The sequence below is a fragment of the Eriocheir sinensis genome, chromosome 29 (genome assembly GCF_024679095.1).
Source record: "Eriocheir sinensis breed Jianghai 21 chromosome 29, ASM2467909v1, whole genome shotgun sequence".
Lineage (NCBI taxonomy): Eukaryota > Metazoa > Arthropoda > Malacostraca > Decapoda > Varunidae > Eriocheir > Eriocheir sinensis.
Genome location: NC_066537.1, coordinates 9,663,396 through 9,676,778, shown reverse-complemented (window position 1 = coordinate 9,676,778; position 13,383 = coordinate 9,663,396). Strand labels below are relative to the sequence as shown.

The window sequence follows — 13,383 nt, the reverse complement described above, 5'->3', positions numbered from 1 at the left end:
CAGAAAGCTGGAAAGGATACAGAGAATTGCAACTAAAATGGTCCCAGAGGTCTTGAATAAGACGCATGAAGACAGATTGAAGGAGATGGACTTGACGACACTGGAACAAAGAAGGGAGACAGGAGATCTGATCACTCTGTATAAGTTGGTAAATAAGTTTGATGAGGTGGACAGAGATGATCTCTTCTTAACTGCGAGAACGCAGGACCTGAGAGGACATGGGAAGAAACTTAATAAAGGAACCTGTTTGAGTGACTTAAAAAAGTATAGTTTTCCACGCAGAAGTGTTAACACATGGAACAGCTTGCGGGAAGAGGTGGTGGAGGTGAACAGGTCCAACAAATAAAGAAAAGGCTGGATAAATGTAGATATGGAGACAGGACTATTAGAGCTTAGCTTAGGCCCGGTAGACTACAAATAGGTAAATACACACACACAAATACACACTTTTCACCTATTTTTTTTCAAGCCATACACTAATGCCAGGGAAACATTCTTATAAATTGAAACATTGATACATTGAGCTTTCTGTCCATTTTGTTAGTTAATATAAATGTTAGTTTCACAACGAAATGATAATGGACTACCCCAAAATAATATCACTAATTAATGCTCAGTTCTGCAATTTCAGTGACAATAACAATAATAATAGAAGCAATAGAAGTAGCAGTAGCTGTGGTGATAGAAGGGGTAGGTAGTAGTAGCATTATTATTACTTGTTATTATCATTATCATTATTATTATTAGTGGTAGTAGTAGCAGAGCATTATCATTTTTATAAGTAATAGTAATAGCTGAGGTAGTAGTAGTAGTATTGGTTGCAGGAGTGGGTGGGTAAGTCAGAGTAAGGTGGACACACACACACACACACACACACACACACAAACATTCACCTTTACAAATGACAAATGAAAGTCATGCCAACCATGAAGTTATACATACAAAATATGAAAGAAAACAAGTTGTGCAGGTGAGCTCTGAGACCCAGACAGGTGTTCCTTAGTGGTGGCACACTCAACAAGGAAAAAACTCATACACCAGTACCTTTGCCTTTTTTTATGCGACAAATCTGCGCTGCACAAACAACGCCCTTGTTCAGGGCCCTGGCAAGGAAGCTTTTATATTTGTAATGATGAGTAAAATTTTAAAACATACAAAGTATGAATCCATAGAAGACTTACTCAATTGAGGAGATAATGAAAATCAATGTCCATGAATATTTCTTATCAACTTCTTTGACAGATAACTTTTATTTTCTTTGTTGAGTGGGTTGGGAGGCGAGGCATTAGGGAGACTCCCAGTGCCACACCTCCTCGTCACACTACAGTGTTGGAACATTGAAAACAAAATCATTGCAAGGAAAGGGCTTTGTACAAAATATCAATAATGACAATGATACTCTTCAGTACACTTTGTGCAGCCAAAACCAATGTATAAAACCAAGTCACTAACACTATCATACTCAGGCCAAATATTTGACCAATAAATAAAAATGACTTCAGGAGTAACATGAACCAGCCCAGCCCAGCCCAGCCCACCTCTGCACCACAACCAGGACGAGATTCCTAAGAATCAAACAACCAGACACCCACACGCACACATACAAAGTACCGGTCTGAATAAAAGTTTAGGGTTTGTTTCATCAGCTGAAGTGGCATCACTGTGTTGCAAACCATAGCTCAACACACCACAGTCTCATTGAGCTGGGATGAGATTCTTGGCCTCACCTTGGAAAACAATCCTTGCTAGAATGAGTGACAAATTCATCCTTGACAAACTGCCTGACTAAGGTTTTATCCTCACACAATAACTTATACAGAAAATATAATATCCAACAAATCTCGAGTGTGATTCAGCAAACAGGTAAATTTTTCAGTGTTGGCATCAGAGCTTCCTGGATCACAACGGAGTGAAGAGAACGGAGAGTGACTGACCTTGGCGCAAGGCACAAGTTTCTGCAGGCGGGAGAAGCAGTGACGATGTAATTATTAACAAAACAAAACTACTACAGCGGGTGCCTCCTACTTCCCCTTCCTCCTCCCTCTCTCTTTGAGTCAATTAGATTATTCATCACCATATCTCAAGTGTTGATATTCAATTTTAACCCTATTAAGTAGTAGTTGCACCACCACCCTCCCTCCTGCGACCACTTCTACCAATCAATAATATCATGTGTCAGAGCTCAATTCTAATCCAGCTTAACCCCATATTTTAGGCACATTTTGTTAGCTATCATTCTAATTTTCATCAAGTTAATAGTACTCAACTTTTGTCACATCTAACCCAATTTTCTGGCAGAGTATGAGTTAGATTCACTTCAATCCCCTCCCTGAAGGACCCCTTGGCAAGACATGAGGGGTCTTTCAGGGTCGGGAGATATGTCATGGTCACAGTCTGGTAACCAAACACTATGTACAGTGGTGACATGACTGCAGCACATTAGGATGGCTCACTGTGGTACTCCTTACAGGCCTAGCATAGGTATGTTTGATTTGCATATGTACAAATGGCATTGAGGTGCTCACACTACTCCTCTTAGTAGTAGTGCAGCACGGCAGGTTTTGTTCCCATCTGTCAGAGGTTCCCCTACAAGACCAAATGTTCCCTCTCAGCTTACTGGGTCAGGGCAGAGCCATAGAATAGAAGAGTTTGCCCAAGTTTATCAAAGGTCCCATGCTGTTATCAAAAGACCCATGTGAAACTCAAATTGATGATGTTACAATAATGTTTTTTACACTCTAAGCACTTCTTTGAGATCCTGATGACACCTAAAGCACAAAAAACGCTATTAAATCATCATCAATCTGAATTTTGCACAGGCTATTTTGGTAACAACATGGCTGCAGAGATAGAGGCAGAAGGGAGGAGACCAGCTGGAAGACTGAAGAAGACATAAAGATGGTGTGTGGAGGAAGACATGAGAAGGATGAAGATCAGAAAGGAGAGAGTATACGACCATCAAGGGTGGGAGAGACTCATAGCCCATCCAACCCCTTAAGGGAAATAAGGATATAAAATGAGAAGAGATTGATTGATTATTTTGGCGTTCTCTCTTGCCGCCGCAACTGCGTGGTCATATGGCGCCAGAACGAGAAGAGAAGAAAGATGGTGCCTATGATGAGGCTGGCCAAACTCTCCTATACTGTGGCTCTGAGTGGGGGCAGAAATGGGAAGACAGGAGGTATTAGATGGTCAATATAGCTCCTAAGTCCTCTGATCTGCCCCTTTCTGCCTCTATACCTCACTGAAAGGGTAATATTTAGATAACATTTTTTTCCATTTCATCAATAAAATCAGTATGCTAGTTTTCATTTAGGTTAAAAGTTAGTAATGGACAGACAGGGCTTTCAAGAGGACCTCCAACAAGTGCAAACCAAACCCTGTAGTGACGGTAATAATAGTTTCTCAACACAATAAGTTAAAGTATCTACTCGTGTATACTCAGTACAAAAGGGTTATTATGTCGCCTCGGAGCAACCAACCAAGGAGTGGCACGTAGAACCATGCTGAGGGAAAGCAACACCTGGGCTGCACGTCACCTGCCTCGTTAGGACAGGTGTGAATGCCAAACATCAAGAGAAACGACGCAGGAGAAGAAACTTGCACTCATATTATCAAATGTTCGGGGCTCTTGCTATGAACGTTCTCCAAGGACGGAGAGGAGCTATATAGGGTTGTCATGAGTGTTTGTCCCCTTAACACCACAGAAGCCTTGCAAGAGTACCGCCAGGCTCAGGAAACCACTCATGGGAACCCGACAACTTCCACGAGAGCCTTTTAATGTAGATGGACTAAGCCTTTGAAGAGTTTGATAACATGGATCTTATTCTTTTCATGCAGGAGGACGAAATCGTATGAAGTGTTCTTTTGTTTAACTGCTACTACAAACACACCTGAGGCATATGCAGCAGTAGTAACAGTAGCAGCAGTAGTAGTAGTAGTAGTAGTAGTAGATGTATTCGTATAAAAACAGTAGTCGTAGTTTACCAGTGATACCAGCAGTCGTGAGCCACAGTAGAATAATGGTGGTGGTCGGATTAAGTAGTAGTAGTAGTAGTAGTAGTAGTGGCAGCAGCGGCAGAGTTCCCGTGGCAAGGCTTAAGAGTCGTCAAAGTACATTCGGCCGGGTCCATTGTTCTTGAGGTACCGGCGGTAGGACTTGTACCTGCCAGACTGGGCCAGCTTAAGCTTCTGTTCCTTGTCACGCTCCGCCTTCCAAGCGTTGAAGTTCTCCCTCTGCCAAAGCTCCTCCTCCAGGTACCCTTCTTTAACGTGATCGTCCAGATTCTGCAAAGTTATGTGGTCTTAGTCTCTTGGTGCTCTGGGTGGGTGAGATGCCACACAAACCTGAATACTGAGCTAACCTTGGGGTGTAACATTTTTTTTTACAGCACAGGCAGCAACTCAAGGGCAACAAAGAGTGTAGGAAAAAATAAATAAAATAAAAAATAAAATAACCGCTAATCGCTGCTCCCGTAAGTGGCAAAGTATGGGCTTCAGTAAGGAATGTTGTGGGGCCAGTTTGCTTCTCAGGCCCATACTCTCAGGTACTTTCAGCTCTCATAACAACTACTCCCAAAGGCCACAAGGGAGATTACTTGGGCTCTCATAAGCATTTTTCACATTCATGGTGCAGAAGCCTCATCAAACTATCACTGTGCTCACAAAACTACTCATGGAAATACTAACACAACCTCTAGCAAAGCCTTATTCAGACAGAACCAATGCATGTCCCCCTGGCTCACAGTAAGCTTGTGTATGACTTAACCAGGTATCAGCGGGGATCATGTTCCTTAATGGTCCCTCAAGCGAGAAAAATGAGAAAAAATCTTCACTCACACAAACCATTTCATAATATATATCAAAGCATTTGTGATCAGTTTATGTATCATCTATTTTGGGGGGTTTATATCATGGCACAAATTTGGCCCGTCGCTGCTACACGGTAAAGCCACAAATTTAGCCCGTCGCTGCTACCGGGTTAATAAAACTGAGAGAATAAAACACAGCCAGAAGGAACCAAACCACAACACCCCCGCCTCACATGCACTTCAAACTGACCCTGGCTGAGCCCCATGAACTTGCGTATGATGTAATAAAACAGAGAATAAAACACAGCCAGACAGAACCTAAGCAAACCACCCCTGAACCAAAGAACATCACCCCTGCATCACAAACATCACCCCTGCACAACAAACAACATCACCCCTGCAACACAAACATCATCACCCCTGTATCACAAACAAAATCACCCCTGCATCACAAACAACAGCACCCCTGCATCACAAACAACAGCACCCCTGCATCACACTCACTTCAAACTGGCCTTGGCTGAGTCCCATGAACTTGTGTATGAGGTAATAAAACAAAACATAGGATCGTATCATAAGACATTTCCGAGCCCAAGAACACATTTGACAAGGCTTTCATAGGAATTGTGGGCATTTCCAGGAGTAGTTTTATGACCCTGGTGGTAGTCTGACTTTTCCTCTGTACCGTGAACCTAAAGACACATTCATTAGGACCCGACTGACCCCCTCTTTGGCCTTTAGGATCAGCTGATGTGGGAAGAGAAACTGTCTTATAATACCGACCATAACCAGACAGAACCAACATCTCACACTCACTTCAAACTGGCCTTGGCTGAGTCCCATGAACTTGCGAATGATGTAGTACTTCTCCTCCTCCCCGTAGTCGTGTTTCAGGATCCAGAACTTCCAGACCCAGCGCAGGTGCCACCACAAGTACTGCAGACTCCAGTATGGCAGGAAGACCAGCTGGACCCACAAGATGTCCCTGTAACGCCAGTGAATGTGATCTTTCTTTTTCGGTATCTTGTTTTGGGGGAAGGATCGTAAGGATTTTTATATTTTTTTATCTGGTGCTCTAATTTTCTAGGAACATATGGCAGGCATTTCTATAGCTTCTTTAGTACTCTTATTATCTACGAATATATTGCCAGCACTTTTATATCCTTTATCAAGTGCTCTATATTTCTAGGAACATATTGCAGGCATTTTTTCAGCATTCATCTATCCTTTGGTCTTTCTTTCTTTTGATAACAGAGAAGAAAGAGAAGAAAAAAAGAGGAAAACAACAAGGAGGAAGAAAAAAGGAGAGAAAAAAATGAGCTATACAGACTAATTGTAGGTGCTTTTGGAATACACCTTCGTATAATCATTAACATAAGTGGCTCAAGGGGAAAAAAAAGAAAGAAAAGAAACAAAAAGATGAGAAGAAAAGAAGAAAACAAAGCACATACTTGTAGGTTGGCTTGGCGTAGACCCCTCGTATGTCCATCTTGCTTTCGATGACGCTCCTGATGGCCTTCTCCTCCTGCTCCTTGATCTGCTCCTTGGTCATGCCCTTGAGACGCTTTTTGTCCGTCACCAACAGCCCCTCCTGCTTGGCCAACTCCACCGCTTGCAGACGATACTTGGGCACCACCGCAAAGTACTTGATTGCCTCCTCATACCTGGGGGAGCATGACGAAGGGACAGGTCGAGTGAGATGAAGGTGGAAGTGGAGTGCTTGATTAAATTGGGTATGCAGTGAAGTCTCCTTATAGCAGTAGGAGAGAAAGGTTAAGTCAGGAGAAGGTAATAGATAGCGTTTGATTGTGTCCTTGTAACTGTGGGGTCATAATAAAGAGACAGGTAGAGTGAGATGAAGGTGAAAGTATGCAGTGAAGTCTCCTTTGAGCAGTAGGAGAGAAAGGTTAAGTTAAAGAAGGATGAAGGCAATAGATAGCGTTTGATTGTGTCCTCGTAACTGTGGGGTCATAATGAAGAGACAGGTAGAGTGAGGTGAATGGGTCGATTGACTGTACAAGGGAAATGAGGGATATGGTAACGGCATACACACAGGGCAAAAAAAGATGCACAAAAATATATACTGGTACACTAAAACCTCCTGGTGAAATACTATGAAAATAAACAACCTCTCCCTCCTTCCCTCCTCCACCCCGCACTCACTTGCTCCATCCATTGAAGTACTGGACGAGGGAGATGAGGGAGATGGTGACGGCCAGTACTATCCTCACGTCTACATGTGGCGCCACCCGTCGTCGCCACGCTCGGTACACGTTCTGGTAAAACTGCTCGGGGTGGTCCAACATGTAGTCATAATCCTCGCGGGCCTCATCGTCACGGAGGATGTCGTAGCTGTGGGGGAGAGGGGAGGAGAGTAAGGTAAGGGATTGTAATGGTGCATTTTGCCTGGCTACAGCAAAAAAGTAAATAAATAAATAAATATATATGAATAAGTAAAGAAATAAGCTGTGGGTGAGAGGGGAATGATAAGGAAGAGGGGAAGATAAGTAAGGTAAGAAGGATAAGGAAAAAGGCAAGGTAAAGGAGGGTAAGGAAGAGGGTAAGATAAGAAAGGTAAGAAGTTAGGTAGGTTAGGTTAGGTTAAGTTTAGGGTATCTTGAAACACATGATAGCCAACACCTTATGGTATAAATCAACAAAGAATCACCTCACTTTATTGTATAGAAAGTCTCATTAGCAAGGCATCTTAGGTGAATTTTTTGAGTCAAGACCTATAGTAACTGTTTGTGGTTCTGTTAGGTTAGGTTAAGTTTAGGGTATCTTCAAACACATGATAACCAGCACCTTACGGTATAAATCAACAAAGAATCACCTCACTTTATTGTATAGAAAGTCTCATTAGTAAGGAAGCTTAAGTGAGTTTTCTGAGTCAAGACCTATAGTAACTGTTTGTGTTTTTATTAAGTTAGGTTAAGTTCAGGGTATTTTCAAACACATGATCGCCAGTACCTTATGGTATAAATCAACAAAGAATCACCTCACTTTATTGTATAGAAAGCCTCATTAGTAAGGCAGCTTATGTGAATTTTGTGAGTCAACCAATAGGAACTGGTTGGGGTTTGTTAGGTTAGGTTAAGTTTAGGGTATCTTAAAACACAAGATAACCAGCACCTTATGGTATAAATCAACAAATAATAACCTCACTTTGTTGTATAGAAAGTCTCATTAGTAAGGCAGCTTGTATGAATGATCTGAGTTGAGACCTATAGTAACTGTTTGTGGTTTTGTTAGGTTAAGTTTAGGGTATTTTCAAACACATGATAGCCAGTGCCTAAAGGTATAAATCAACAAAGAATGACCTCACTCTGTTGTGTAGAAAGTCTTATTAGAAAGGAAGCATATATGAATTTTCTGAGTCAAGACCTATAGTAACTGTTTGGGGTTTCGTTAGGTTAGGTTAGGTTAACCAGAGGGCGGTATGTCTCAATAGGCGTCACTTAAAAAATCCTGCCTGTGCCACCACTGGGGTAAGGTGACATTCACTAGCAGCCCGCTAAACCTGAAGTTTAGAGGCAACAATAACCTCAGGCACGCACACACACACACACACACACACACACACACACAAAAAAAAAAAAAAAAAAAAAATAATAATAATAATAATAATAATAATGATAATAATAATAAAAAAATAAATAAAAATAAATAAATAAACAAATAAAAATAATAATAATAAAAAACTAAAGACACCATGGGCAAACTTAAATTTTTCTCAATTCCCATAGTCCCTGAAAATTCCTAGTTCAAAATTTCTGGGAATTTTACAAGCCTAGGAGAGAGTAAGGGAAGGGAGAAGATAAGAGGGTATGGAAGAGGAAGTTTGAGAGATAGGTGTGACAGAGGATGGATAAATGTATCTGTGTGTGTGTGTGTGTGTGTGTGTGTGTGTGTGTGTGTGTGTGTGTGTGTGTGTATGTGTAATATTTGTTTAATCATAAGAACACTTTTCCAGGAACAGGATCAGAATCAGAATAAAAATAGACTTACAGGGAGAGATAAAGGAATGACAAAACAAACAGGGAGAGATAATGGAAGAAAACACACCAAGAGGGAGATAGTCAGAAAAACAAGCACAGGGAAAGATTATGAAAGAAAAAAACACACACAAGGGAAGATATAGGAAAAATGTGGGAAAAAAGGAAAAAAAGAAATACAACACAGATGAAAAAATTAAAGCACATTAAAAAAAAAAAAAAAAAAAAAACACACTGATGGAGAACAAAGAAATGACAAGCAACACAAAAGATAAAGGAATAAAAACACAGAGGGAAAGATGAAGAAATAAAAAAAGGAGGAATAGAGTAAAGAGGAAGAAAAACACACACACACACACACACACACAGGGATAAAGAAGAAAAAACAATAAAAAACATCTAACCCAACACCCTTCAACACCCAACACACAATCAACAACACCCAACACCTGACAACACAACATACAGCCCCAGGATCAGGGCAACACTTACGCTGTGGAGAGTATCCTAAACCTCTCCTCGGCTGTCTTCTTCTTGTCGGGGTCCTGGAAGCGGTCGGGGTGAGTCTTGGAGGCGATGGCACGGAAGGCACGCTTGATGTCCTGCTTGGTGGCATCGCGCGTCAGCTCCAACACTGTGAAGAAGAGGGAATTGGGCTGGTCATAACGTTTTTCTTCTTTTTTTTTCGGCCAATCGCATCAGTAGGCTTTCATGACTGGACCTACTCTTAACTCTTGAAATAGTAACAGACTCATGGAAAGGAAGGCGTGTCTGTTAATGTTCAATGTCTGAAGGTAATGAGGTACATTTTATGTTATACTGTAATGAAGGTGTGATATGAAAGTTAGCTGTTTTGTTTCTCTTATGGTTATTTCTGTACAAAGTTGATACATAAAGGTTTACCCCACTTTATGATTGGGTTACATTCTTGAATAGATGACTGTGAGGTGAAATGGTCATACAAGAAATTTGCAGTTCAGTTGATAGGGATGTATTCCTGACCTCATGTATTAAGCAACCTAAAAAAAAACTAATACATAATGATGTTTTATCGACTGGACTGTATCTAAATCATTGCCAAAACAAATATGAACACATTACCTGTATATTTGCATAAAGAAAGACTGAACTGATTGTAAAAGCCAGCCAGTTGGATCATAAAGAGAGGAAAGGCGCTTAAAAAATGACAATTTAAAATCTAAAATATAAAATAAACCATTACAAAGTGGGAAAAACCTGTACCCTAAGTTCGCATTATTACCGTATTATCATGCAGTCTCTCAGTCATGAGCCAAGCACAATACCCACTGACCCCCTACCCCCTCAAGAATTGGAAAATGAAGGTAAGAAAAGTGGATAAATGTGAAAGCAAAACCAGGAAGTGAAAAGTGGGATTGTGAGGCAAAATGAGAATGTAGAGGAATGTAAGGAAAAAAATTAATGTAGGAGAAAGTAAAAGAGCAAAAGATACTGCCATATGGAGGAACTATGCGACTGACCAAAGAACGGAGTAGAAAAGTGAATGAGGAAAACTAAAGTGAGAAATAAAGAAGAGCAAAAAACAAACAGCATAAGACATTTTAACATGATGAAGACAGGAAGAACAGAAACAAGAGAATAGAAAAAAATAAAGTATAAAAATGGATAATTGAGAAAAAAAATAACGAAGTATCTAAACAAAATGGAAGGGAGACAGGAAACAAAACATATGGAGGAACTATGACTCACAAAACAGGAAGAGAATAATAATAATAAACAAATAGAGTAACAAATAAAAAAAGAGAAAATAAATAAACACAAGATATTTAAACATAACCGAAGGAAAACAAGGAACAAGATAAAGGAAGTTTGTGTGTTGTTTAACCAAAAAAGGGGTAAAAGGAAAATAAGAAAAAAGGAAAAACATAAGAAATAAAGAAGAGAGAAAAAAGACAATAACATACGGCATTTAAACTTAACAGATGGGAGACAGAGAACAAGAAATACGGAGGAGGCACGAGACTAACAAAAAGAAGAGAGAACAGTGAATGGAAAAAAGAAAACTAAGGTACTACTACAAAAAGGGAAAAATAAAACAATAACATGAAATATCTAAACATATCACAAGGAAACAGTGAACAAGACATATGGAGAAGCTGAGAGACTAATGGAACAGAAGAGAACACATAGGAAAATATAAAAAAGAATAGAGCAAGAAACAAGAAAAAAAAATGAACACGAGATATTTAAACACAACAGAAGGGAAACTAGAACAAGACATATGGAATTAGTGCACTGGCTTATAGAGGTGACACGCGGACCAGGTGGCAATAGAGAGGTGGCAGCAGTGGTGGTGGTGGCCCTCAACACCTGTCCCACAAGAAGGTCAACAAGGAGAGTAGAAAAACAGGAGAGGAGGAAAACTAAGGTAAAAAAAAGAAAGGAAGGAAAAACAACACAAGGTACAATCTACTCTTTTCAACATGACAGAAGGAAGACAAGGAAAAGACATAAGGAGGAACTATGTAACTGTCTAAACTAGGGAAAAATATAACAGAAAAAGGGGAAAACTAGAGAAAGAAAAAAAGAAAAGAAAAAAAACAAATATCTAAACATAACAGAAGGGAAACTAAAACAAGACATATGGAGTTAGTATGCTAGCAGAGACATGACACGCGGGCCAGGTGGCAATAGACAGGTGGCAGCGGTGGTGGTGGTGGTGGTGGCCCTCAACACCTGTCCCACGAGAAGGTCAACAGCCACAGGTGAGAAGGCAGGTGAACTTCCGTACTGTAGATAACACAAGTAACCCTTTTCCTCCTCTCCCCTTATACTCACACTCGTAGCAATTATGTTCCCCGCAGTAGTAGTCCTCCACGTAGCCATTGGCGGGCTGGAAGGCGAGGCAGAGGGAGAAGAAAAGGAGAAACCGCCACATTTTAGCGCGCCGACCGCCGACCTCCTTCCCCGTGGCACTCCGAGAACTGACTGGTGATGTTGTTACGTGTTCCGCCTCTTCAACGGCACACTTTTGACTGACATTACAACGCTACACTATTTGGGCCTTTCATCGGTGCTACCTTTGCATATATTCATTGGTTTGGATTCTGCTTTGGGTTATTGTTAATGCCGAGATGAGTAATGCTAGTAATTCATGTTTTGTGGGGTTAAACGGTAAACAACGGTAAATTGGACACCCCACACTTTTCAATGACATACAACGCTATACACTATTTATTTAGGCCTTTCATCGGTGCTACCTTTGTAGATATTCCTTGGTTTAGATTCTATGGGTTATTGTTAATCCCGAGATGAATAATGCTGGTAATTCATGTTTTGTGGGGTTTAAATTGGACACCGCTAACACTACTTATTTAGGCCTTATATATATATATATATATATATATATATATATATATATATATATATATATATATATATATATATATATATATATGTCCCTTTGTATATATTGCTCGGTTTATATATTCTGCTTTGCGTTGTTGTTAATGCCGAAGTGAATAATGTTGGCAATATACTTGTTTCATTGAGTAAAATTGAGTAAAAATGGGACCAGGGGGTGGGGTGGGGCGGAAGATTGCTCCCTCTTGCACGAGGGAGCACGGGACAGATTGACAGATCGAGGGGAACTATATTATTTATCCTGAAGTCGTAAATTATATCCTTATTGTCTTATATAATTCACTTGCACACTCCTTATCAACACAAAAGTAACTGAGGCTATACTATAATGATAATAATTTGTTTTTGCTTGCTCCTGTAGTAGATATATATAAATGGTGAGTTTTTATTCATGCATTTACTTCACACAAATTTTTCCAGACTATCTTACCATCTTAAATCGCACTAACTTTAAACCACGGGACTGCCTTGACTTGCCCCAGACAATTAATTTGCTGGCTCCTGAACCATGATGTCCTCCCTGCTATCCTCACAGAACACCCTCGATCATGCAGTTTGCACCGAGGTGGTGATGCAGTGCATGTACGTGTGGCAGCCTGAATTCCTGCCGTGCTATACAAGGCTGTGATCTAAGCAGTACTCTAAGGACTAGTATTTGAACTCTATCCCTGTATTCATTCCCATCTAGTGCTTGGGCAATGTTCTCCGTCCCCACATTTTATTTTCTTATTGTCTAGGGGGAGGCCGGCAGGTACCGCCCCCTCCCTTGTTGTGCATTAATTAATTCATTTCTACCATTGTATCATTTTAGTTTCACGGTGCTACCTACACATGTATTAATAGCTGTCACACACTGTTCTGCCTGGGGGTTGGGATGGCATGTTAATTCCTCTCAAGATGACCCGATTAAAAAAAGGAGAAAAAAATGAGGAGACACGTATTTTTCTAGACTATCTTACCATCTTACATCGTAAAATACCATCATGTTACAAGATTACAAGGTCATTATGTAAAGGAGATTGATAAGAAAAGAAAAAAAACGAAAAGATGCGAAAGAAAGAGGATGAGTAAATTAAGACAAGGTGACCCGATAGAGAAAAGAAGAAAAAAAAGGAGGAGGAGGATGAAGTGCTTAAGAAAGTGATGTAATACTGAAAAGAAAAGTGTGAATAAGT

General features: G+C 40.3%; 1 protein-coding gene across 1 annotated transcript; it reads right to left on the bottom strand.

Annotated features, from left to right (window-relative positions):
* Window positions 1-442: 442 nt before the first annotated feature.
* On the bottom strand, window positions 443-11,791 carry LOC127005011 (dnaJ homolog subfamily C member 25 homolog). The gene is made up of 6 exons (XM_050873441.1): window positions 11,624-11,791; window positions 9,299-9,440; window positions 6,975-7,163; window positions 6,263-6,475; window positions 5,628-5,796; window positions 443-4,287 (listed from the first exon to the last, which is right to left on the bottom strand). Exons 1-6 carry the CDS (start codon window positions 11,721-11,723, stop codon window positions 4,099-4,101), a joined length of 1,002 nt encoding a protein of 333 aa, XP_050729398.1. The 5' UTR covers window positions 11,724-11,791; the 3' UTR covers window positions 443-4,098.
* Between the last annotated feature and the right edge of the window lie 1,592 nt (window positions 11,792-13,383).